General features: G+C 40.4%; 2 protein-coding genes across 7 annotated transcripts in view; one reads left to right on the top strand and one right to left on the bottom strand.

Moving 5' to 3' along the window:
- The first annotated feature begins 12,960 nt into the window (after nucleotides 1–12,960).
- Nucleotides 12,961–25,204, top strand: part of LOC147628513 (chromatin remodeling protein EBS-like) — a 58,820-nt gene continuing 46,576 nt past the window's right edge. For 5 of the 6 annotated variants that reach the window (XM_086813706.1, XM_086813705.1, XM_086813708.1 and 2 more), the window contains exons 1-3: nucleotides 12,963–13,300; nucleotides 13,665–14,007; nucleotides 14,940–15,008. In XM_086813706.1, coding sequence (XP_086669832.1) covers nucleotides 13,228–13,300; nucleotides 13,665–14,007; nucleotides 14,940–15,008 — 485 coding nt within the window. In that variant the 5' untranslated portion in view covers nucleotides 12,963–13,227. Of the gene's footprint in view, nucleotides 13,301–13,664; nucleotides 14,008–14,939; nucleotides 15,009–25,204 lie in introns of all 6 variants that reach the window. The other variant, XM_086813710.1, reaches the window with a different exon arrangement.
- On the bottom strand, nucleotides 23,430–24,260 carry LOC147628514 (uncharacterized). Its single transcript, XM_086814065.1, has 2 exons — nucleotides 24,168–24,260; nucleotides 23,430–23,990 (listed from the first exon to the last, which is right to left on the bottom strand). Exons 1-2 carry the CDS (start codon nucleotides 24,258–24,260, stop codon nucleotides 23,430–23,432), a joined length of 654 nt encoding a protein of 217 aa, XP_086670191.1.

Raw genomic sequence — 25,204 nt, forward strand, 5'->3', positions numbered from 1 at the left:
GCTGAGATATATTACTTATGCTAAACCAAATCCTTGCTAAGATGTTTTACTTATGCTGAACTAGCTCCTTGTTTGAGTTACCTCAGCTTTGTAGCTCATTGACATGGATGCTAATGGAGTCATACTGTTACATTGTATTCAGCTTGGTTACCTTGTCACTATGCATAATTCAGGGTTTCTTTACATCAATCTGTGTGGGATTACGTATCCTTTTTACATTGCCATGCTGAGAGGATGCCTTACACTCTCATGGTCTAGTTGGATGTATGCCTTACACTCTCATGGTCTAGTTGGATGTATGCCCCGCCCCCACTTGTCAAATTTGTTATATCATCCCACTCCATTGATGATTCCACCTTGTCGGCTTGTCCATTAACAAAGGCTTTTTTTCAGTTGGCATTCAGTGGACCTTGACAGTTTATCTCTTCTTATTGATCGCAGTGCTCACATTATCTGTTTCTTGCTGACTCAACTGAGCCTGATTTGGCTCTAAATCAGTCCTCTGCTGGCCATTTAATTAGATTAAGCAGCCAAACTTTCCCATATTTCTCTAATGCCATGGGATATGTGTTCATTGAAGAGTATGTAACCATTGTGACCTCCTATCGACAGTAGTCGAACATGCGCTACCTCTAGTCATACATCTTCTTTTACTGATTCCACCCTTATTACTTCCGTGTTACAAGAGGAGCCACCTTCTCTACTTACTACATTGGAAGCTAATCATTGGGTTACAGTCATACATTCAGCCTTTTGCTCTTGCTGACATTCAACAGATTCAATAGAAATTGGCCTTGATGATTTGCTTGTGATGTTACAACATGCATTTGATGTTCACACATTGGGCTTTTACATAATTTAAGTATCCAGTTCATAGCAATCAAAGGGGGGCATCTTGCTACCTCCAATGAAGCATTTGATGCTGCCCCTTATCAACGAGCTATTGGATGTCTTATTAACTATGCACTACCCGTCTTATGTTCAGATTGCAGTGTCATAGTTGAGCAGATTGCAGTGTCATAGTTGAGCAGATTTTAGCCTTACCCCAGCTTTGGAATTAGCATGCAATGAAGTAGAAAAGTGTTTTCTTTATGCGTGCTACCTCCATTGACAACTAGTGGGCATGATGTTTTGACACTAAGGTGTCCAACAATGGTAACTATTTTGCTAAGTACAGCGCAACATTCACAACTATTGTGAAATGTGTATGGCCTCACTGTCTATTGGCAGATCTTGGTAATGGACATTTGTCTTCTGCCACCAAATTTTTTTGAAACTAATAGTTAAATCGCATATGCAGTCGCATGGACATTGCACATTCAAGTGCATTATCGTTATGTCAAGAAAGGCTCCATGCAGGAGAGATTGCCTTGACCTATGTGCCTACATAAGCCAATGTAGTAGATGGGTGCACCAAAACTCTTTCTAGGGTAGTCTTCTGCACCATGTACACGTTCACACCATTCACTTCAGAGGGGTTTGTTAGCATGGAAGTCCCTCCTGTGTGAACATCCCTACACACATGCACTTTTACCTTATTGCTAGCAGGGTTTTTTCCTCGTGTGAACACACTCTTATGTGTTATCCACATCAGCCCTAGGGCTAGGGCTTCTATTTGTTCTCTTTCACTCCACTCATTTCATATCATTATCATCGAGTACTTTCTAGCATCGAGCATCGTCTCTTTCGCTCTCTAAGCTTGTCTGTCACCACGTGTGTGTGTGCGCGCACGCGCGCGCGCGCGAAGCATTCATCCAACAAGAGAGCTCTTGCATTCTCTTGTTATCCTCTTGCTCTTGTGTGGTTGAGAGTGTGTGAATGAGTGACATAGGCTTTGGGTTATCTATCTCTACCCCATGGCAACTATGTTGCAAGGGGATAGTGTCCAATGCAAGCCTATTAAAACATTGGGTGATGGTGGTAGAGAGGCCTACATTTGTTAGTTGCATTACATGGTTGGAGAGCCTCCCTTGGAAAGCTCTAAATGGACTGAGCATCCCCACAGGTAAGACTTTCTACTCTAATCTCCATTAACAAATTGTCCATGTGAGTACAAAGCATTCTAGTGTGTTTTGGGGATTTGGGTTTATGGCATAATAGTTATGGATTTGTGCAATGGCGCTCCATCTGGCTCCATGGGACACACTTATTCTTTTTTCAAAGAAGAAAGACAATAGTATGCATTTTTGTGTAAATTACAAGGGGTTGCACTTGATACAATGAATGTGTGTCCCAAGACCTCATAGTTGGTCTTTTCAAGTGGTTTTAGGGACCTAAATCATTGGCTTGCTTTGCCTTCAAGGCAAAGTCTAAATGAATAGATCTTGGTGGGATCGTAAAATTCTTCCCATGGCCTCGCAAAACTAGATTGAACTTCTCTAAATATTAAATGGTATCTCCAATTCCATCAAGTTCGGTCATAATCCTTGAGATATGGATTGGCTGCTTTATTTTGCCCATAACTCTGATTTATAAGGTTACATGCTACCTCTTTATACCCAAATGGTTGCATTCTTGATTACTTGTTTTTCAACATATTTTTTGTACAACACACACCAATGAATGGGCTCGTGAATGGGTTGCCATCCACACTTATATGTCTGCATGCTTGCTCAACATCTACTTTTAGGGGAAGTTTCTGTCGCAAAACTGTGACCTACACATTTAGCACTTTACCCTACTTGTGCTTGTCCTTATCAAGCATGGCGGTCATGAAGTTATTTGCATTAGTTAAAGTGGTTTCTTGTTTCTTGGATAAAGTCTTCAATTCTTGACCCTAACCCATTGTGAAAGAGCTTTACCAAGAGATCTTAGAGTTTATGAAGGACAACTTGGCCAAAGCACCAGGAGACCTATACTTGGCAAGCCAACAAAGACACAAGGGATGTGAAATTCTTGATAGGAGGTAAAGTTATCGTTTTTGAATCTTTTCCCATTATGAAGAAGATTAACGAGGTGTCCCATGAAGGTGTTTCATGTCTCTCGGCTAAAGCACTATGTTGGACCTTCTTCCTCAGATGTCCTCGAGGGACGGATTTTGATGCATTTTGCCCATAATGCAACCCTCACATACATGATCTACAAGAATCTCTCAACATGAGGCATACATTCAACCATATTATACTTCTATAGAAGCATTAAACTTCCAAATTTAACATGGCCAGAGCGTGCATGCCACGATTCAGAGCTACCTGCATAGAGGAAGTATCACTTGCAACAACTAAACATACTTTATGTGCCTACAAATCATAGGTATTCAACCATATTATACTTCTATAGAAGCATTAAACTTCCAAATTTAACATGGCCAGAGCGTGCATGCCACAATTCAGAGCTACCCGCATAGAGGAAGTATCACTTGCAACAACTAAACATACTTTATGTGCCTACAAATCATAGGTATCCACCAACCTATATAATCCTTTGCATAATGTACCAGTAGAGATAATCTAAAACCCATTAGAAGAGATGAGACACTTCTCGCCCTTGAACTCCACATGCAAACCTTACATAGTAATAGAAGACATTGACACCAAGTTCTTCTTTATGCCTGGCATATGAAGCATATGTTTCATTTGATTTTGCCTGCCACATTAGCAAGGACAAAAGCACCTTGCCTATGCCTTTTATACAATATGAAGAGTGATCTGCACATGAAACACTCCTCCCATTATCTACAACCTGTATGAAGCTGAACATATTACGTCTAGAAGTGATATGCATGGCACCTCCATTTTCTATGTACCAAATAGGTTGAATCTTTCAACCTCCCTCTTTGCTCCAATATTTTTTCAATTTGATGTCTTGATACTATGATGGTGGTTCTTTTGTCTTAAATGTTCTTTGCAAGTTATATTTTCTTACATGGTATCAAAGCTCGAGCTCTAGTATGGCAAGTGGCTCTTTTGTAGTAGATTTAGAGAAATGGCTCATTCGGTAATGCGAAGTTGGATGGAACCAACTATACACTCTAGAATTCAAGTTGGGGTCGATTTTGGAGTCTTATGAGTTGTGGGAGATCACCAATAGGCTTGATGTGAGGTCGGGTCTAATTCCGGATCCGCAAATCCACCAACATAAAAAAATCTACCAAATCTACCTCTTGTTTTGGCTTAGAGGAGGAAAAATGTAGATGCTCTCTATGAAATCATCACCAGCATCACTTGTTATGGGATGACTCGTTATGGGATGACTCGTTATGCGATGACTCTAATTCAGCATACCTTTACCACAATAGATGTATGGGTTAGAACTAGTATAAAACTATGAATTAAATAAGGATCTAGAAACGATGAATCAAATAAGGATCTAGAAACTTGAAAATTAGCTAGCCTCAAAGAGGCTTTTTGCTAATGGAGAAGCCACTGGAGTAGATCATTACATGAATCAAGGATCTATGAGATTAGATGGTGGCAATTGAGAGAACAACAAGTCAAGGGAAGATCTGGCACATGGGGGCATCAGGATCTTGCCCCAAAAGTGTGATGGCTTAATCACCTCATTGAATACTTAGGTGTGAGGAATTATTCTTTATCTTTTCAAGAGTTTAGCGGTATGCTCATGGAGTCGGAGATGCATGAGAAGAGTAAAGATGATGGTGATTTTGGTTTTTTGCAAGCACAAAGAAAGGTAAGGGGAAGGAGGACTATGATACCTACATTTTGCTTACATGTGGCTCCTCGCATTAGAAGTATTTGATCGTATTCTTCTTTTTCTTCTTGATCGGCAAAGTGGAATTGGAGCTCTTTATACAACTAAATAGTTATATAAAGAGACATAGCATTTTACAACAATCGATGGTTTGTGGATGATGCATCAATTGTGGAGCATTGCAACATATGAATAGTCAAAGGATTAGTATAGTTCCCCATAGCCAAGGGGAGTCCATTATGATAGAATTTGAGAATGATGCCAAATCTCTTAGCAGACTTACTTTGGTAAAAAGCCTTTAGTGTTATATTTTTGCTTTTAAATTCACAAGTGGAATTCAAAAGTAGAAAGTGTACCTTTTATAATGTCAAATTTCTATACAACTCTGAGGCAAGGAAGATTATTATTAGTCATGAGATATGATTTTTATGGAACTACTCCATGAGGTGGAGGATGAGGTTCTGTCCACTTTATTAATTAACAAATATGTAGCCTAGTAGACATTGTCCACCAAATGTAGTACCATAGGTTCCCGCTTTAAGGAGAGGCCCTACCACCCATAAGGTGGAATCTAAAGATAAAGATGGCAAGCCTAATGAGATAGCCATATCAAAGTGGTTGAAGCAACTTTTCGATGAGAAAACTCTCCTCGGCTCTTGATGACGAGCCAACAATTGTTTATCAATAAAAAAGAATAGAGGAGCAGAAGAGAGCACATGCACACATTGTCAATAGGGCTTTGATGGTTGAGATAACACAGATGTAGGAACCAACATTATGAGAAACCCAACTTAGGATCTTGTGAATCGTCCAAAGAAATGTAAAGTCATTGGCAAGGCCAAGTACATATCTGATGGTACATTAGGGAGAAGAATAAGGAACTACTTGTGTAAAAGCGCTTTGCATATGTCTATTAGAAGACATTTACCCCTATAGTGAGATTGACCACCTAAGCTTCTCGATGAGAAGTGGCTAGCGATGCAGATGGACATGAAGTTCGCCTTTCTAAATTGACATCTCAAGAAGGAGGTGTATGTAGAGCAAGCACCAAGTTTTGTGATTCCTGGTTCAGAAGGCAAGGTATGGACAAACTTTGGAAGCCATTATGCGGGCTAAAAAATAGCCCCCTTGAGCTTGGTGTACAAGTAGATCAAAACGTATACTATGAGGGTCTTTCTAAAAGCCTTCATATATAAATTCATATATTTTCTTTAAATAGGGTGACATGTACATGATTATAGTCCTTTATATGGACAAACTTTAGAAGGCATTATGCGGGCTAAAAAATGGCCTCCTTGAGCTTGGTACGAGTAGATAAAAACATGCATTATGAGTATTGGTCTTTCTAAAAGCCTTCATATACAAATTTATATATTTTATTCAAGTAGAGCGGCATGCGCATGATTATAGTCCTTTATGTGGAATACCTTTGATGTGGAACAATTAGGAGAACATCCAATAGATGAAGGAGATACTGAGTTCATAATTAATAGACCTCGAGCTTATGTAGTTTTATTTTGCATTTCTCAATATAAGTATGCATGATAAATACTCAAGGCATTTGGTATGACCAAGTTGCAGTCAATTGGGACCCTTATATGAAGTTGATGCAAAGTTGTCTAGAGAAGACACGTATTGTGAGTAGGTTCTCAAATTAGCCCTAGAAGGTAGGGATGCATGTGTTGACATACATCCATCAAGGTACATTGGAGTATTGAGATATCACGTACAGATCTTGATTGGATATTGTGACTTAGATTTGGTAGGAGATTATGATAGCAAAAAATCAATTTTTGGTTTTTTGCTTTTCACTTGGGATTGGAGTTACCTCCTAGATTAGTAGCTTGTAGTCTACAAAGGCTGAATACAAGGTAGCTTGTTATTCTTCATGTGAAGCTATCTAGTTGGGGGACATTAATTTTCTTGATGCAAGCTTGTATTCATGACATGTTATTTTAGTATCATTTATTTATATTGATTGTCTTCGATACACATCGCAATGAAGTTCCTATCGCATTAGTTATCACATCAACAACTGATATCCAAACAAGTACGCAATGGTTGAAAGCAATCCATAATCGCATTCTTGATTATAATCGCTCTCCTACTAGGAGTCCAATGCATTCCTAGTTGATGATGCATCAACCAAGCATCAAGCCATTAGGTTTATACTAGAACCAAAAAATAAAATGCTTATTTATTTTTACCCCTTGGATAGTATATGAATTCATGTAAACATGACTCCTTCGTTTCTTTTGTAGAGAAGTATTTTATGTGCTAATTTACCTTTTTATTTGGCACGCTAGATGAAACTAGCTCAAGCATCTCATTAAAAAGGTTAAGGATTAGTCCAAAGAGCTTCCATGTTATGACACCTTGGTGTTATCATCATGAACATGCGAAGCATTGGTGGTACATCATATACCAAAACAACGGGAGAATGTCAACAAATGGTCATTGACTTTAAGTCTGACTTTTCACATGAAGACAAATTCATGGATTATTTTTCTACCTTTTGAGAAGCACGTATTGATATTCTTCATTAATTGATAAGATATTATAAGTCAATTGTAAATATGCTAATACCTGATCTCCATCTTAATATATGCTTTTAAAGAAACATGGGTGCGAGCATTGAGGAATTTACCACATGCCAACCAAGAAATCAATGGTTCTATTGAGTCTTATCATGCCATATTAAAATCCAAGTTCTTATATGGAAGAAAAAGGTTGGTGGGTCGAAGAGTGGATTGGCTCATATATCGACTTATCTCCAATGACTTAACATACTATTGGTATCAAGCTGAGATAAAAAAGAGTGGTTTTAAGAGAAACCACATCATTGAGACACTACTCAAAATTCCTTGGAGAGAGCACACGGGATTTCGGTCGGATGAGAGTGTGCATTTTGAAGTCAATAATGGTTGTGAAATTGCAAAGGTTAGAAGTATGTCAAACTTTTCTTTTACATATACAGTCTTCAATGTAGATTGTGATTGGGCATGTGGTACATGTGAATGGGCACAAAAAGGAAACTTGTGCAAGCACCAAGTCAAGCTCATGAAGGAATTCACAGTGCAAACCATTGTTTACTAAATGCATGGATATGTATGAAGGTCAAGATGGAGATAATACAATGGGTATTCATAAACCTTTGCTAAAGGGCAACTGACTGAGGAGTTGTGTGACAATCAAAGTTTCATGGCAATTAGAACCCGGTGTTCCACAATTGCATGAAGCACATTGAGATACATTATCAAATATGATTTGATCATGGATGGAGAGGTTGAGCTGGTCTATTGTCTACGACTCGACAACTAAGAATTGTGCAAATATCTTCGTAAAGGCTTTTGGGGAAAGATTTGCTTCATCAACTTGACATTAGACCAAATAGATAGTTCACCTATGGGTGGATATTGAGAGGGGTGCTGGAAATCAATGCTCCACACTCATCCTTATCATTGTACAAGTGATGGATTGCTCCGTTTTGTAAAGTCCCCTATATGAGGAGTAGCTATTATGTTAAGCACTCGAGTGCCCACCGGCTAACCGTACATGACAGTCCCTAATTTAGATGTTGGTTAACCATACGTGACCGGATGGTTAGGAAACGACTTATGTAGACTTGGCCCCATGCCAAGTACGATGCATATAAGTGTAGGTTGATTAACCGTGCCCTTGTGTAAAAGGAGATCTTCTTGGGACACCTAGTCCTTGAGTTGAATGGCCCAACAAGCGAACAACTAGATGACCTCAGCAGATGGCTTGGAAAAGCTGCACCAGAAGTTTCCCCCCTTTCCTCCTATTGAGTCTAATATGGGTCTAGTTGAGTGATGTGGTAAGCTTGGTCCTTCTAGACCATGGTGGCTGACATGGACCAACCTACGATATGACCAACCCTTAGTATTATATATAGACAGGTTGAGCAACACCCTTGTTACTATATATAGATAGTCTGGGCAACCTCCTTAGTCATATCATGATCATCAAAGATCTATCTCCATTGCATTGTGTGCACCCTTGATAGTACATCCTCCTCTGTCCCAAAGGCTAATTAGATCACCATTAAAGCTCCTTGTTAGAGTGCACAAATGGGCAGTTTATAGCTTTGGTTGTTTAGTACGATTCTCCATTTCTCTTGCATCAAGTTCTTTGTCTTGTGAACATTTTGTGCAAGTTGTATTTTCTTACACACCATTCAAAATAGCATTACAGGTATTTGTTATCTTTTGCTATAGAAAAACAAATGTTCCAAAGCGGTCTTCATTTATAGGAATGTCCTCATCATTAGATATGTTTATGGGGTTACTTCTAGAACTAAACTTGCCATTGTCTCACGATCTTCCAAACCTTCATTAATATCTTTAGCATGGTTGAAGTGCGCATCAATAAAGCATATGTGGGAAGGATTATCCATGAAGATAATTTTCTCAACATCCATGGAGCCACTAACATTATTAAACTAGAACAGGAGTGCAATAATCATATCGACTCATGAAGGTGGGTGGGATTGTGTGGTAAGACATGTCAATGCCATGCATGGTTAATATAGAAGCATGGGAGGAGGGCACATGGAACTAATCTTGGACAATGTGTTTCCAACAACATCGTTGAGTCTCATGCTTTGGCAACTATTACTTAACTAGTTTCCTATACTAGGTGCAGTTGATATAAACAAAGGTCTCATGTTCTCATAAGTCTAGTACCACATAATATGAAAATGAGTCACGTAGTTCTCAGATTATTTTGCAATAAAATGAAGAGATTAAAAATAATTCAAGAAACATGCGTAAAAATATTTAGTAGCATATAAGAGTTAACATATGACATAACATACACATAAACATGTTTGTGTGCATGCGTATGTGTGTAAGCGTGCTTGCACATACACGTAATTTGTGTTGACAAGTGTTTAAAGAATATTAAGAGTTTTAAGTTGCAAGTTGTTACAGGACCATGGTACACACTTCCACACGCAGTATTTAAATCATATTCATAAATTTAGCCCTTGGAGCCATAAATAGCATAGCTTTTCCAAAATTGGGCTTTTACAAAATTGAACCAGAGTCTAATGTTTTTAAAGCATCTCATAAAAAATAAACCTTGCCCGACATATGTACAATGGGCCAAACCATACAAAATCAAATATTTAACACATATGTGCTTGGCTAGATAATCTCATCCAATGTCCACCTTGGTTGTTCCAAACTCATGATCTATACTCAACATAGTCCACAATGCTAGATCACAATTACTTTGGAATCACTCACAAAAATAATTTTAACAAACGAAAATCATTCACTACCATGCGTCACACATGAACCATGCATCACACATAATTATTTGGATTTACTCCCATGATAAAATATTCTGAAAATCTCGCTCCCACCATGATAGTCCTCCCATTTGTGAAGACAACCGTCCTCGGTTGTAACTATCAGCACACATGAGTGATTAAACACATTAATCGTTCCCATATTAGATTCACTCCTAATGTCCTCACACGCATCAACACGTGTCTTAAAGTTGATTGGATTCACTCACGATCAAACTCACAGAACCTTTACACGCGTCACACGTGTCTTGAGTTGATCAGAGTCACTTACAATCAAACTCGTACATTGGATTCACTCACAATGTTTTCATACGCGTCACACGTATTCACAAAGTAGACCACACGTTTCATACGTATTCACAAAGTAGACCACACGTTTCATACGTGTCATAGCTGGTTGGATTCACCGACAACCAACTAGAGTCACGCTCATCAAGAATTAATTCAAAAGAGTTGATTGGATTCACTCACAACCAAATTAATCACACTTGGGTCACCCAAGATATTCTTTTCACTTATTGGATCATCCAATAATAAATTTATTACTGTAACACAAGTAGTTTTCAACACTCTCTTTTTCCCAATCGGATTTTCCCCTTTGTCTCCATTGGATTTTGAAAGAATATTAAGGTATCAATGTGGCACTCCAACGACTCTAGACATATAAAAGCGAATAGCACACCATATTAAAAATGTAGCTATATCATAAAAAAAAGGCTAGCATGGCCTTCGTATAGCATAACTTTTTCTTGACTTTTTATATCCATTATTACAAGTTGAATTCACAACAATAGTACATCATCACAACAACTATTGTAGAATACTTATGTCTTATATATGGGTAGTTATGATTAGGTTATCTAAGTTGCAATTATGAATATGATCATACCTTTATTTTACATGCAGGGAAAGAGATGCACACAATTAGAAACGTTAATGAACCATGCTTTTAATAATGTAATCCACTGTATAATTCATGTTTGCATCCAAACAAAAGGATTTGAGATGCATATGCTAAATAAGAAAAGTTGTTGAAGTTTAACATAAACATGGAGTCATAATACTCATGTAAGTTAAGCATCAAATGAAAGTAGATAACATATATCATCAAATGAAAGTAGATAACATATAGAATTAAACGAAAGTAGGTAGCATGTAGAATTAAATGAAAGTAGATAACATGTAGAATTAAATGAAAGTAGATAACATGTAGAATTAAATGAAAGTAGATAACATATAGAATTAAATGAAAGCAGATAACATGTAGAACTCATTTTTGAAGAATTATACACAATTGGGAGAGAACCTAGATGCATTCAATAGATTTCTTAACACATTTTTTTGTGGATGGGTTACTAGCATGCTTGGTCTTTATTTCCATAATTTGCATATAAAACCAACGAACTTAGAGTTTCTAGTTATCTATCTAAATGACTTTTAGGATAAAAGGAGATGAATGAATATAAGTTTAAAAGTGGAAAGTTGATAAGAATATCGCTTTGAGCTTATAAAGCAGTGTGAAGTCAAACTTTTTAGTTGATACTTCTTACAAGCTAGTGCATAAACACATCAAGAAATGAGTTAAAAGTATCTTTTTTGGGGGGAAAAAACACCAACAAGCAAGGATAACAATTTGAAATCTCACTAAAAAGCAAGGTTAACAATTTGAAATCTCACTATTGATTCTTACTTAGAATCGAGATGGCTTTCCATGTTTTTGTATTGATGTAAGCATTTTCTTGGCAATTGGCACAACGAAGAGATATTTAATATGTATTCTAGTTTCAGATCTAGTGTGTTTAATGTTCTATATCGTTTAAGGTTTAAGTTCTTTAGTTGAAATGTTGCAAGTTCTATTTGAAGGGTATAATCAATCAAGCTCTCTTTGCGGGGGGGGGGGGGGGGTATATCTTAATCAATCAAGCTCTCTTTGAGGGGTATATCTTCCTTAATCAAACGAAAAGTTCCAATGGAAAAAAAGACCCAAAGGTTCATTGTTTTATAACTTCGTTTGTGCAACACACAAGTCAAACCATGATGGCTTAAAAAATAGTAACATGATGACAGTTTCTTTGACTTTCTAATAAACAAAACAAATGTTTTTTTTGTGACACCTGATAATGTTAGTGTGTAAAAGTGGTTGTTTTGTGGCTTGCCTTTGAAAAAAGAAGGATTTAGCACTTTATAGTAAACTATAAAAATTGAGAAAAATGTGTCACTATCCTCTCTCTCTCTCATGGAGGCACCAACCATGCAACAAGCCAGGGCACACAGGGGTTGTGATATGATGGTGGGTTCACCAATTCTCATTAGATGAGATTCTTCACTAGCTTTGTAATACAATATTTATAATAAGGAGCGAGCTTTAAAGCCTTAGCAAATGAGCATTTCGTCAAAATCCACGAGTACTTTCTTATATTTTCTAAATATTTACCAAGCTACGAGAAAATATCTACCAAGTTACTTTCTTTGACGCAATAGCCTTTAGGGTAGGCATCTCCCCATTAGAAACTATGTACACAATGCACTTTTTTGGTCTCACATGCATTTCCTAGATATTAAACTTCTCTCTCTCTCTCTCTCTCTCACACACACACACACACACACACACACACACGATGCACACGCACACACATGTGCAATTATATGTGTGAGTGAGTGTTTTGTCTATATCTTTATCTCCTTTCTTATTATTCCCCTTGAAATTGAAGTAGGTAAAATTGAGGTGATCGTTTCTCACAAGCATTTGTAATAATATAAGTATTAAGGGTTGAGGAATGTGAATTAATTTGTGCACTTACAATTGGAAGTATTTTGGATAATCCATCAATTAGCAATTAAGAGGATATAATAATCAAGATTAAGGGTTGAGGAATGCTAATTAATTTGTGCATTTACAATTGGAAGTATTTTGGATAATTAATCTATCAATTAGCAAGCAGAAGGATATAATCAGGATTAAGGGTTGTCTTCGAATGCAACACAGAGCCAAACAATCTTTCGAAAAAGGGCATATTTGAGGGTTTTGTGCGAAGCGTCATTGCCAGGTTTTCTCGACCTGCATAGCCAGGTGACCCCAAGCTTGATAGCCATGAATTTACCCTTCTTCTCATCAGCTTCTATTGCACCATAGTTCTTTCGATGAAGCTCTCTCTCTACTCCTCCCTCTGTTTCACCGTGTAGCTTTTCCGCCCGCCTTAGTTAGAAAACATCCGCTTTCCTCCCTCCGCATCGTCGTCGCTATGGCCAAGACGAAAATTCCCAAGAAGAACGTCGAGACCTACACCATCAAAGGCACCAGCAAAGTTGTGAAAGGTAAGTCTCTGTTGCTATATTTAGCAGATTTCTTTTCAGAGACCCTAATTTTCTGCGTTAGACAGATTGAATTCCGCCGAAGCCTCCGATTCGCAGAGCTTTTCTGTTTCCCCTTATCTGCTGCATTTGATATAGTTTTAGCTCCGTGGAAGCTGCCTGTTGGCCTAATCTTCTGCATGTGATCTCCGTTGAAGTCTCCTTTTGCCCTAGTTTGCTGCATTTGAGCTCATGAAGCTGCCATGTTCCCTAATTTTCAGTATATAGGGGCTCCTTTGTGCCCTAACTTGCTGTGTTTGATAAGATCTGAGCTCCTTTGAACCTCCTTTTTGCCCTAAGTTTTTGACAAATTTTGAGCTCCGTGCAGTTGGGGACACTGTTCTGATGCGTAACCAAGAGCCAGACAAGCCCCCCTATGTGGCCAGGCTAGAGAAAATGTGGGCAGACGTCCGGAACAATGTGAAAGTGGAGGTCCGTTGGTACTACAGACCAGAGGAATCTATAGGGGGCCGCAGGCAGTTTCATGGTGCAAAAGAGGTTTTCCTGTCCGACCACACAGACACACAGAGTGCTGATACCATCGAAGGCAAATGCATTGTGCATACCTTTAAAAGCTACACCAAACTTGAGAACGTGGACTCGGATGACTATTTCTGTCGATTTGAATACAAGGCAGCCACTGGAGCATTTACCCCGGACAGAGTTGCCGTGTAAGCAAAATAGGGTTTTTGTATAGTCCTCACTGCTACATGTAGTCTTGTATGTTGAATTTCAGCAAATTGCAAGATATGCTAGATGCAGTGGTAATCACATCATGCACCCTGTTTTCGTGAATGTCGTGTTGGATTAAGTACACACGACTGCCGTAATATTCACATCCTGTCCATGGTTAAGTACATGTTCCGGATGGGGTACAGATGGCAGATGCTACAGAATTCATATTTGATCTTGTGCATGTTGAATTTAAGTGATTTTTAGTTTGGGATGGTTTTCATCTTGGCATGGGCCTGCTAAGGGATTGGGTCAATACTCCATGGGTCATGCAAGGTGTAGTATGGTTTAGCAGTTGGCTATTGGAGAGTCAATTGATAATCCCATAAAGCAGGCTTGTTAATAGGGCCTGCGAACCCCCTCAGGGTGTCAGACGTGGTATGGGACACAGTTGGTAGTCATCTGCTGTGGCAAGGTTGTCTATGATCCTGAGGCCTTGCACTCAGGTGTATTTATTGTCTAGCTCTGCGACATGTGGGGGTGGTCTGGAGAGTCTGGTATAAGGTGGGGTTGGTGAGTCCAGTCAACTGTGTTCCTTGGGTTCTTTATGTCTCTGTGTGTTGGTGCTGTGGATGCAGGTTAGTGCCACATATCTACACAGGGGTGTTTCAAAATGTAGGTATTTTTTGAGTGGTTGATGCACAACTGTCGAGTAAACTTGCAATCTAGGGATGCTGCATAATCTTCGATAAAAGTGATGCTGTACAACACACACGTCCTTGTGTCTATATTGATTCGATATTTGAGTACTGGTGTTGGGAAGACAGAATTTGTTTGCCTTTTCAAGTGATTGTTTGTGCATGTGAGTTGCCGTACAATACAAATTAATTTCATGGGTGACATTTGAAATGATCGTTGGGATGGGGTGCAGGTACTGTAAATGCGAGATGCCGTACAATCCGGATGATTTAATGGTTCAGTGTGAGGAATGCAAGGACTGGTAAGGCTCTAGCCAGGGTTAAAAGCAAAAGTATCAACATAGTAGCTGCATTTAACACGAAATGCAGATGTACTGTGTACAGAGAAGTTCTTTAAATATTGGTGTTCTAACATGATGAGCAGCTTATTAGTTGCAGAAGTAGAATTTCTCTCTTTTGTTTTCAGTTACTTGATGAATATTCCAAAAGTGGCGATGACGTTTTCTATGATGGACCTCACTTTGTTGCTTTTTTTCTCTCTTATTTAGGAGTGCTTCACAAACGCCACCCACAGAGCCAGGGTAATGTGGCACCTCTAGATTGGGTGCTGAGTGTCAAATGGGGTGCTGGTGGACAATTCCCACACCGGTGACCCCCATTGGGGTGCTGCTTCCCAAGTATTGGGCCATTGTTTGATGCAACCAGCATCACTGGGTGCTTTTTGTGAAGCAGCCCTCTGCATGTTAGGCATCTTCAGGCTTGCATTGGGCCCCATGCATATCGGGTGTCTGGTTGTTCCCATGGACAATGAGCCTATTGTGTTATATATGTATTGAGTATTAGAAATTGTAATATCAATATATTTTACATCATATGTAAAAAAAAACATGGTTTAACCTGTTAATTCACACTATGCATTTCAATTCAGTTAGTACATCCATCAAGACAGAGTTTAGTCTCTTTTCTTGTTTAGTAAGCATATCTAACTTTCTCTAAAAGCACTGACATATGGTCACATTTGCATCTAAATTTCCAACACTAGTCTTTTTATCTAACGCTATTTTGAAACATCTTGCACTGTGGAATAACTCCAGTCTTACAGGTTATAGGTGGTTTTGATTGAATCAAAAAGTTCTGCTCATCTCTATCAAAATGTGGACAAATGTTAAAGGACTTTGAAAGCCGTAACTTGAGCACTTTTTTCAATGATGATCTGGTGTAATTGAAGTCTGCAATGGAGCATTGCTGTGATTGGCCTACTAGAACCAAGCTCCACATTAGTGAGAAGAAAAGGGAGTTCTTGGTGATAGACTTGGAATGTAGTTCCCGAGATTGGGAAATGGATGGATTGATATAACTTAGAACCACTGAATCTTTACCCAAACTTCACATATTATTGGAGGTGAAATTGGCACACAAAGGGTTGGGGCTACATACATGTACCTAGAGTGCTTTCATTGGGAAATGGATGCATTGATAGAAGCTTAGAACCATTAAATCTTTGCCCAAACTTCACATTTTATTGGAGGTGAAATTGGCACACAGAGGTTTGGAGCTACATACATGTACGACGTATGTAGAGTGCTCTACAAGGATCTCCCACCCAGCTTCGGCCTGCAAATCCCACTCAAGTTCGAACTTAGGACCTTGTCACGAGAGCTAGCTTACCTCCCAGCCACAGCTCTTTTAGTGAGCACTCCGGAACCTGAGGCTAGACCGACAGTGTGGGCAGCTGCCCAAATAATGTTTTGGTATTCTTTGTCCAGAAAAGAGAAGGTGAGAGTTTTGAGACATTTGAAAAGGAGGCCGCCTTATTTATAATCATTGATGTCGCTTTGTGTCCTTGCCGTCAGAAGTTCTCCAATAAACGCTTCTGCAGGACAAAGCTGCTCTCAACAGCGGCTCTTGAGTGATGACACAGACCATAATTCTTAGCCACAAAATGCCTTTACAGTGCTTTTTTTCACTCAGCCCTTCTGAGCCACACCAATTGGCTGTCAAGGTGGTGGTTGCAGCTTGAGACACCTGAGGGTCCCACCTGTACAGCTGTCAACCACGCTTGTCTGTAGAGCTCAATTGGATCACATGTGCAGGAGCTCATCCCTCTTAATTTTGTGTGTAGAAGAGGATCCAAAATAGAGCAATGTTTGTCCTTTTTGTTGGTAAGAAAAAGCACATGCTATAGTTGATGTTTTTCATTGGATCATCAAAATATAGGGCATGCTGAGAGATGAGCCCTTTGCATGGCGAAAACGTCATCCAGGGCGAGGTTATGTTGGTATGGATTGGAGTCTCTTACATGCACTGAGGTTGATTGTGGTAACACACAACAGGGCGTTCTTTATACCTTTATGTGGTGAGAATTCTTTAGCATAGAAATTCACAGATCAGAGAGAGAAGAGAATGAGAGAGTGAAGTAGACGACACCTTATTGGTCCCAAATACCCATTGAAGGCTCCCCCCCTCCTCCTTGCAAGTAGGAGTATTTGCTTGTATTTTTCTTTGGAGAATGCTGAACAATGCTTGAGAAACAAGCGATATGAATGCCCAACGCAAGCATGAGGAAGACCGTACGTCGGCTTAGTATCCACCAATCCAAGGCTTTACTGAAGACTCTTCAGGCCACTGATGCAAGTCCAGATAGCTGTAGGACTGCACATTTGCTGGCTGAATGCTGAAGAGGATCTTCATTGTAAGCCTGGAGAGAATAGGATGACTAGTTGCTGCTTGATTCTGTTGCTGAACTTTGCTGAATGATGAATGAATTATGGGAACTGCTGCGCATGCTTTTATATGCCTCTAAGGTGCTGGTCTGCCAGAGGAAGCTGTCGGCCAGTAGCATGTTTGGACAAAATAGCATTAAATGCTATAAAAATGCTGTGCATGAAATTGATTGCCTTTTCTATGCTGCCCGATTGCTCCAAACCTGGCTAACTAGAAACTAACTATCATAAGGCTGTCGGCCTGCTGTAAATGCTGGCAGACTGGTGTATGAATGCTCTAATGTCTGTCGGCTGGCCCTATATGCTGTCTAGGGCTGTGAACAGCCCTTGGACAGGCTCTTGAAGCCATGGGCTGGCCCATTGGCTAGCCCATAGGCAGTGCGATGCTTACTGATGCATACCAACTACTAAGGTTGACTCTACATGCACTTATCTGATGAATTCTCCAAGTGGGTTAAGAGGATTGATTCTCAACTGACCTACGTAGCTTGTGCCTGACTGTCCTTGGACTGAGGGCCCACAATGGAATCAAAGTGTATGACAAATATTCCTATAAAAGGTACTACTTCTGTTCAAACTGTTGCGCTGATAATCATGCGAGAGTGTCATTGTGTACCCTTGTGCAGGGTGCACGTGACATTCCTTCCTGCTTAACTTGGCGACAAGTTCAAGGCTTCCAAGTACTTCGCCAACAAGTGCTGGTAGTCCTAAAAGAACTCTTTATCTAGCCATATTGCTTCATGAGTTCCTTGGTCTTTAAACTTCGTGTAAAACTGTCGTATTCTTTGACTGGAACCATACTTCCATTTGCGGAGGAGAATTTTCTCTGACTAGCTTCGTCGATCATATCTGGCTGTTGCTCTTTTAATATATCCTGCAATGCTAGACATATGGCTTCAACCAAGAAACATGAAAGACATTGTGCATAGTCCAACTTTCCGGCAACTTTAACTTTAAAGAGACATCACTTAACTTTTGAATGACGGGAAAGCTCGGGACAACGCTTGCCCACTTGCTTAAGCCGTTGTTTCATGATGCGGAGATATACCCAATCCCCTTCCTTAAAGTTGACATCTTGCCTAGATTTGTTGGCTTGCCGGGTATATGTTTCCTGAGCTTTAGTTAGGCGTTCTTTAATTGACTCAATGATTTGCGAGAATGTCCCGGTTGTCTTATTGGCCTCTAGAGATGGTGATATCTGTGTCGTCAAAAGAGATGAGAACTGGCAACCAAATGCTGCCTCATACGGTGTCTGGCCAATTCTCGATGAGTGAGTATCATTTAGGATTGCCAGAACCAATGGAAGGTATTGTTCCCATTTCGACTGCTTGTCAGGGCAGTATGATTCAAGAACTTCAAAGGCCAATTGCTTGGATATTTTTGTTTGGCCATCTATTTGTAGATGGAATGCACTGGATAGTTGCAACTTAGTCCCAAAATTGTCAAAAAAAAATGCTCTCCAAAAATGGGAGGTGACCTTAGGATCTCTATCTGATGTGATTGTCCGTGGCAAACCACCAATGGGGTACCGAAACTGAAGGAACAAGCGAGCTTTGTCCTCGTCTGTGGTTGCTTGCGTGCATGGAATGAGCATGCAAAACTTACTAAATCTGTCCACAATTGCTATACACTCTGTGTTTGAGTGGATGTGACCTAGCACCACAAAGATTGAGAAATCACATCATAGTCCGGGGGAAGCTTGGTGAGGATAAGTGCAGTCCGTTGAGCAGAGGACAAAGTAGCACCCATAGCCAGTAATAACTGGTCATGGATAACCTTGGCCTTCATGAGAAATGACTGCATGGAACTGCCTTCAGGGAATAACAAACCGTAGAGCTGCCCTTGCAAGGTAACTGCCTCCATCGATGAATCTCGAGCAAAGAGATCCTCCAATTTAGACCATACCTGATGAGCACTAGTGAGAGTTTGCATGGCCGGTGAGACCTCCTTTGTGATGGTCCGCACAAGCACTGAATGCGCCTTCGAATCCCGATTCTCCCAATTCATTCTCTTGATGTTTAGTCTACCTCCTAGAGTTCTGAGGACGCTTGGGCTTCCTCTCAGTGCCCTGAACAATATCCCACAAACCCTTGTGGATGAACTAGATCTGCATTTGAAGCTTCCAATGGGCATAGTTGGGTCCTTTCAACTTGTCATCATTGTTCGTACAGGGGGGAGCCATATCCACAGCAACAGGAAACACAAATCTCAGCTCTCAAAGACTCCTCTCAAGTGCTTTCCAACGAAGCAAAGCTCCAGAACCAATCAGCCCCCTCTCCAACCTAAAAGAGACAGAGGCTGGACAGCAGCAAAACAATCCAAGAGACCACCGGGAACCTCCTACCAGAAGGGTAGGGACTCGTGGAGGAAGAAGAAGATGTACAGCCACTTGTATGGCAGCTCCACACGCAAGAAGCTCACCACAACTAATGCTGAAAACAGAAAACGCAGCCAATAACTCCAACGCTTGCTTTTGAAGAGCAAAACACAGCCTCTTGGGTTGGCCGGCAGCAGCAAGAGGGCTGGCTGCACCAGAAAACGCAGCAAGGCAGTAAAACGCAGCAACTGAATATGCTGATCTGTAGCCGGAGAAGCTATGGAAGCAAAACACACAGCAGAATAGAAGACGGGGAGCAGTTTGCATCTTTTAGGGTGTGACATGATCCTCTGGATCCAGTGGTTTAGACAGTATGCACCCATTCCTAATTGGAGGCAGGACACTTTCACTATCGTTGAAGGTTTTCCTAAGTCCATCATGATTCGCAAGGATCAGAGCATTCTTGGAATTCCACTTATTTCCCACATTCAGGCCCATAGTGGTTGAGTACTTTAGGTACAGTGCGGTGCGGTGCGGTACGAGTACGTAAAGTATGCATCAAGATAAGTACGTTCATGTTTTTTACTATATATATATATATATATATATATATGTGTGTGTGTGTGTGTGTGTGTGTGTGTGTGTGTATATATGTATGTGTGTGTGTGTGTGTGTGTGTGTGTGTGTGTGTGTGTGTGTGTATATATATATATATGTATGTGTGTGTGTGTGTGTGTGTGTGTGTATATATATATATGTGTGTGTGTGTGTGTGTGTGTGTATGTATATAAAATAAAAAATATCTAGCATCCATACAAAAATAGCATGAAAGACAATGGTGATACTGAAATGAAAACTAATCTATTAACTACTGAGCAATGACCACTAACAAAAATAATTAAAAAATGAGCCAAATAAGTGTTGTACATTGAACCTCATATTTGGTACAAAGACCTTATCCGTACGAGGTACGGTACGTATGGAGTGGTACAGAAAGTACTGAAGGTACTGATTGGGAGAGGACGGGTACGGAATGCAACTATGTTCAGGCCCAACGAGCCATCAAAAAAGGAGCAGTGTGTGTGTTACTATATGTCAGCTCTCAGTCTAATGTAGTTCAAATAGCACCTACAATGACGCAACAGATGGCTGGTCTTTTGTCTCAATGCAGCAACATCATGCTACGAGACGACCTCCCACCCAATCTCCCACCCAATAGACCTGAGAACCATCGCATAGAGTTGGTTCCTAGTGTTAGAATTGTGCATCTCAGTGTTATGGGACTTTGCTTATTTATTGGGCATTTTATTTGTTTTCACATGGATTATTTGTCTTGGGCCAGTCAGTAAGCTTCTGTCCTCACTATATAAGGGCCTCTCATATTCACTTGTATTTCATCCATTCCCTTGCACAAGTTCAACATTCTCTTACTGGCTATTGCCATTGTAAAGCTTCAAGCTATTATAAAAGGTGATCTTGTCCATACGCTCTCTCTACGCTCTCTCTACTCTCTCTAGTTTTGTTTATGCTTCCGCCTGTGCATTCTCCAACATGGTATCATTCGGTTAGGTTCAGGTTGCTCCATCCACGTTAGAAAAAATAGGCTTGCTAGCAAGGGCAATTGCACTCTGACTGTGGATGAAGAGCGGTGTCAATGGTAATGCGCATCTCTGCAAGAAGGTGACGAAGATACATGTAACTTGGTTGAACACAATGCTAATCAATACACTTAAATACACCAAGATTTAATGGACAACATGATTTTGGAGAGGGTCCTATTCGTTGGGCGAAATTCAACACTTTACTAATAATACCTCTAAGGCTCTTAAACGTTTAAGACATTTAAGAAAGAAACATCTTTCAACAGACCGTCCTTTAAGCCCTGTTTACACCTCTCAGGTTATATATGTTATTTATAACATCCATGATAGTTCCTTAATGTATGTCGGCCAAACCTTAGAACAGCTTTTACAAGATTTCAAGAACATGTTAGGGAAGGTAGAAGAGTTCATAATAGAAGCACTTCACTTGAGAGTGTCAAACCTCTTTATGCAGCCATTGCTAAATTTGGGTTTGAATCTTTCCGTTGCTTTTCTATTGAGCCTATTGAAGGCTCTTTTAGAAACTCTAGAGAGTTCTACAAAGTAGCTTGGCCTCGAGAGCTTTTTTGGATGAGAACTTTGCATACCTTCTTTCCGAAAGGGTATAATTTGGACGGCAAGTCTTCTTTACGAAAAAATAAGAAAGCCTCTCATAAAGCCCCTATGTTGTGGAAAAGGCATCCTAAGCAACCTTCTCATCCCTTTCCTTCCTTGACATTTCCTAGCATTTCAACCTTACAACAAGTCAATACTCCTAGCATAGAAATAGCAAACACTTCTAACTCTAGGATAGACGAGGTTAGTTCATCTAACAATAGAATTTTTGCCTATAGAGACTATAAATGAAGATTGGTGTTCTTAGCTAAGCTCATGAGTTTGGCTAAGTTCTGTTTGCGAGTTTTTGACATGTATAATGTCAAAATTCTTTTTAAACTCCTTTATACCCTCGAAAACTTTTCTTTTATTGATCCGGATATTAGTAGTTCTCATAGTAACCAATTAAGATTACTGTTAGGCAAGTTTTTGAAGTCTAAATGCTCTACCCCCAACCATTCCTTAGTTTTGAGAAAAGATTTGTTGATTACTATCTTTACCTCTCTTGATCTAGATAAAATAGAATTGAGCTTTATTTTACAATCCCCTGAGGTTATGGAAGCTCTTACCCCTTGTGTTAGAAAAGTTTGGAATCATCCTTTAGTAGCTTTCAAATATGTAAAAACCTTAGGTCGAGAAACTTGAAGTGCACAATAAATCAGCCATTCTTAGAACTGAATGCCCTTGTAGGAAGGCTGTCTTCTCTTCGTTTGTGGAGGAATCTTTAGGACATCATGTCATTGCAAATTGCTCCATTCTTCCTTCTCATTCGCTCAAAGAGCTCTTTTCTAAAGGGACTAAATTTAGACTTTCTTCTTCAGTTGACTCTTGTCTTCTTAAAGCCATAGAAAAGGGCATATCTAGTTTTGTAGTCAAGCTAGAAGAATCTTCAGGAGTTCAAGGCATTTTTCTCATTGGAAAGCTACTATTTTGAGAAAGGCATTTGAGAAACTCACGAAATCCTATTCAAAGAGTACTCCCTCTGTTAGCAATTCTTTATCTTCTAGCGATTGAGTTGCTCTCAAGAAATTTCATCGAGATTTTGTTATTTCCTACGTAGACAAGTGTTCTAACAATTTAGTTTTTACTTGTAAAAAGCATAGAAACATGGAACGGGGAACGGGACGGGGACGGGGACGGGGCAAAAGGCCGTCCCGGGGACGGTGAAAAAAACGGCAATTTGAAAACGATTGTTTTTTTGCAAATTTTTTTAACACACTTGATTTACACTTAGAAACCAAGACATTAAGCACAAAATTGCACCAAAAAGAGGAGAAATGCATAGTCGTATTAGCAAAAAACTATAATGGGGCGCCGATGGCGTGATAAACAAAAGTGAGTGTACAATCTAAACAAAAATGCCAAATGGCATAATGAAAGGCCCAAGGAGGGTGTACACTCAAGGCAAAATGACTAAGTGCCAAGATACAAGATTGCTAGCAAAAAAGTGGGGCAAGAGCCGAGACTCGAGACTCTAGACTCAAGAGACTAGGCAAGAGGCTGAAAAGGGTGAAGATCAATCGTGACCTCCTCAGTGAAGTCCTCCATAGGCTGGTCCTCAAGTGGAGGGGGAGGGGGAGGGGGAGGTGGGGGGGACAATGCCTCGGGCACAACCTCAAGCTCCTCTAAAATCTCGGCCCTCTGCTGATCAGAGAGATGTGGGTCATGCTGTGCCTGCTCCCATTCGGTGAAAGGATCTGCCTTCTTTGTCAAGCCCTTGCAAAGCATTCGCAAGTTGGCACTGACAAATACCAAATCATTTGCACGCTGTACACCAAGGCGGTTCCTCTTCTTAGAGGCAATGTGGCTATAAACTGACCAGAGTTGCTCTAGGCAACTGCTACTGCAAGCCTGCGAGAGTACGCGCACAGCAAATTCCTGCAACTTTGGAGTTTCCGCACCATAATCCTCCCACCAAAGTGCAGACCCTATCTTGAAGCGGTCCGCGTGTGCATCTGCCAAACCCAAAGCCCCCCGCTTCTCTCTATAAATCTGCAATTGGTCCTTGATTGTGCGGCGATCCTCCTCACTAGTGTAAAGGCGATCCAAGGTTTGTCAAAGGCCTTTGCTCACCTCTTTGTCCTTGTGTTGTCCTTTGCCTTGAAACTTAGGATCAACAATGTAGGCAGCAGCATGGAGGGGAGAGTGGTAGGCTTGCCACCTTTTCAAACATAGGGATTTGACCTGTTTATAGTGAGGCTTGACTTTGAACATTGCTTTTAGCTTCTTTGTCATGCGATCCATTGCCTCGTACACTTTGCCAATGCATGGTTGAGTGGAATCCACTACCCTAAGGAGATCAATAATCGGTTGCACCATCTCCACACGCGCCTTGGCCTCCTCCCACCATGCCGCATCGTTCGCCCTTTCCCTACAAAATTTGCCGACCGTCGTGGAAGCCTCTGAAGTGCGTGCAAACTCATCACTGAGGAAGAGTCCCCTCAATGCCCCGCTACATGTACACAAGCGGCCTAGCATGAGAAAGTTGAATGCAAATCTCGTCTCGGAATACTTAAGAAGAGAGAGGCTTGACTTCTTGGAAAACTTGTGCTGCACCCTTTGATGGTTGAGAACACAGGTCACTATTTTGTTGGCACCCTCAATGACAGGTGCAACCCAATCCAAGGCCCCTATGTCTTTGATAAGGTTGTTGAGGCAATGGGCCATGCAAAAGCACACGGTGATGCGAGGATAAGTTGCTTGGAGAATTGTCCCCGCCGCCCTATTTGCCGGTTCTCCATCTGCACATATGGCAATGACATTCTCCGCCCCCACCGTCTCTAGTGTTGTTGCCCACTCCGCAGCAAGTATCTCGGCACTCTTCCCCGTCCCGGAAGCATCATGGGAGTCGACAAAGTATGTCTCCTCTCGTGAGTAGGCAACAACTCCATGGATGGAGCGCTTTCTAGTGTCACTCCACCCATCAACGACGAGGATGACACCATTTTCAGCCCATTGCTCTTTCATGTGGTTGGCCGCCACCTCCACGCTTGCCTTCTCCTTCTCAAGGAGAGAGGTGCGGATGGTCTCCGAAGAGGGGGGAACATAAGAGGGTCCATACTCCGCTATCAATTTGCACATGGCCCGAAAGTATGGAGATCTATCCAAAACACCATATGCAAAACACAAACAAAATTCAGATTTTTACTATCATTTAGTCTTTTAGTCTTTAGAGCATGATATTTGAATAGTACATGAGCAACCCTACGGCCTAAAGTATAAACGCCTAATACATAATAGTATAAATATTAAATAATAATACA

This window comes from Cibotium barometz, chromosome 19 (assembly GCF_041138505.1).
Source record: "Cibotium barometz isolate CiBa-2024 chromosome 19, ASM4113850v1, whole genome shotgun sequence".
NCBI classification, from domain to species: Eukaryota; Viridiplantae; Streptophyta; class Polypodiopsida; order Cyatheales; family Cibotiaceae; genus Cibotium; species Cibotium barometz.

Coding starts and splice junctions, on each gene's coding strand:
- LOC147628514 (XM_086814065.1), bottom strand. CDS start 24,260: ATGGTGCAACCGATTATTGATCTCCTTAGGGTAGTGGATTCCACTCAA. Junction 23,991..24,167: donor CAATGGATCGCATGACAAAG/AAGCTAAAAGCA, acceptor CTTTGACAAACC/TTGGATCGCCTTTACACTAG.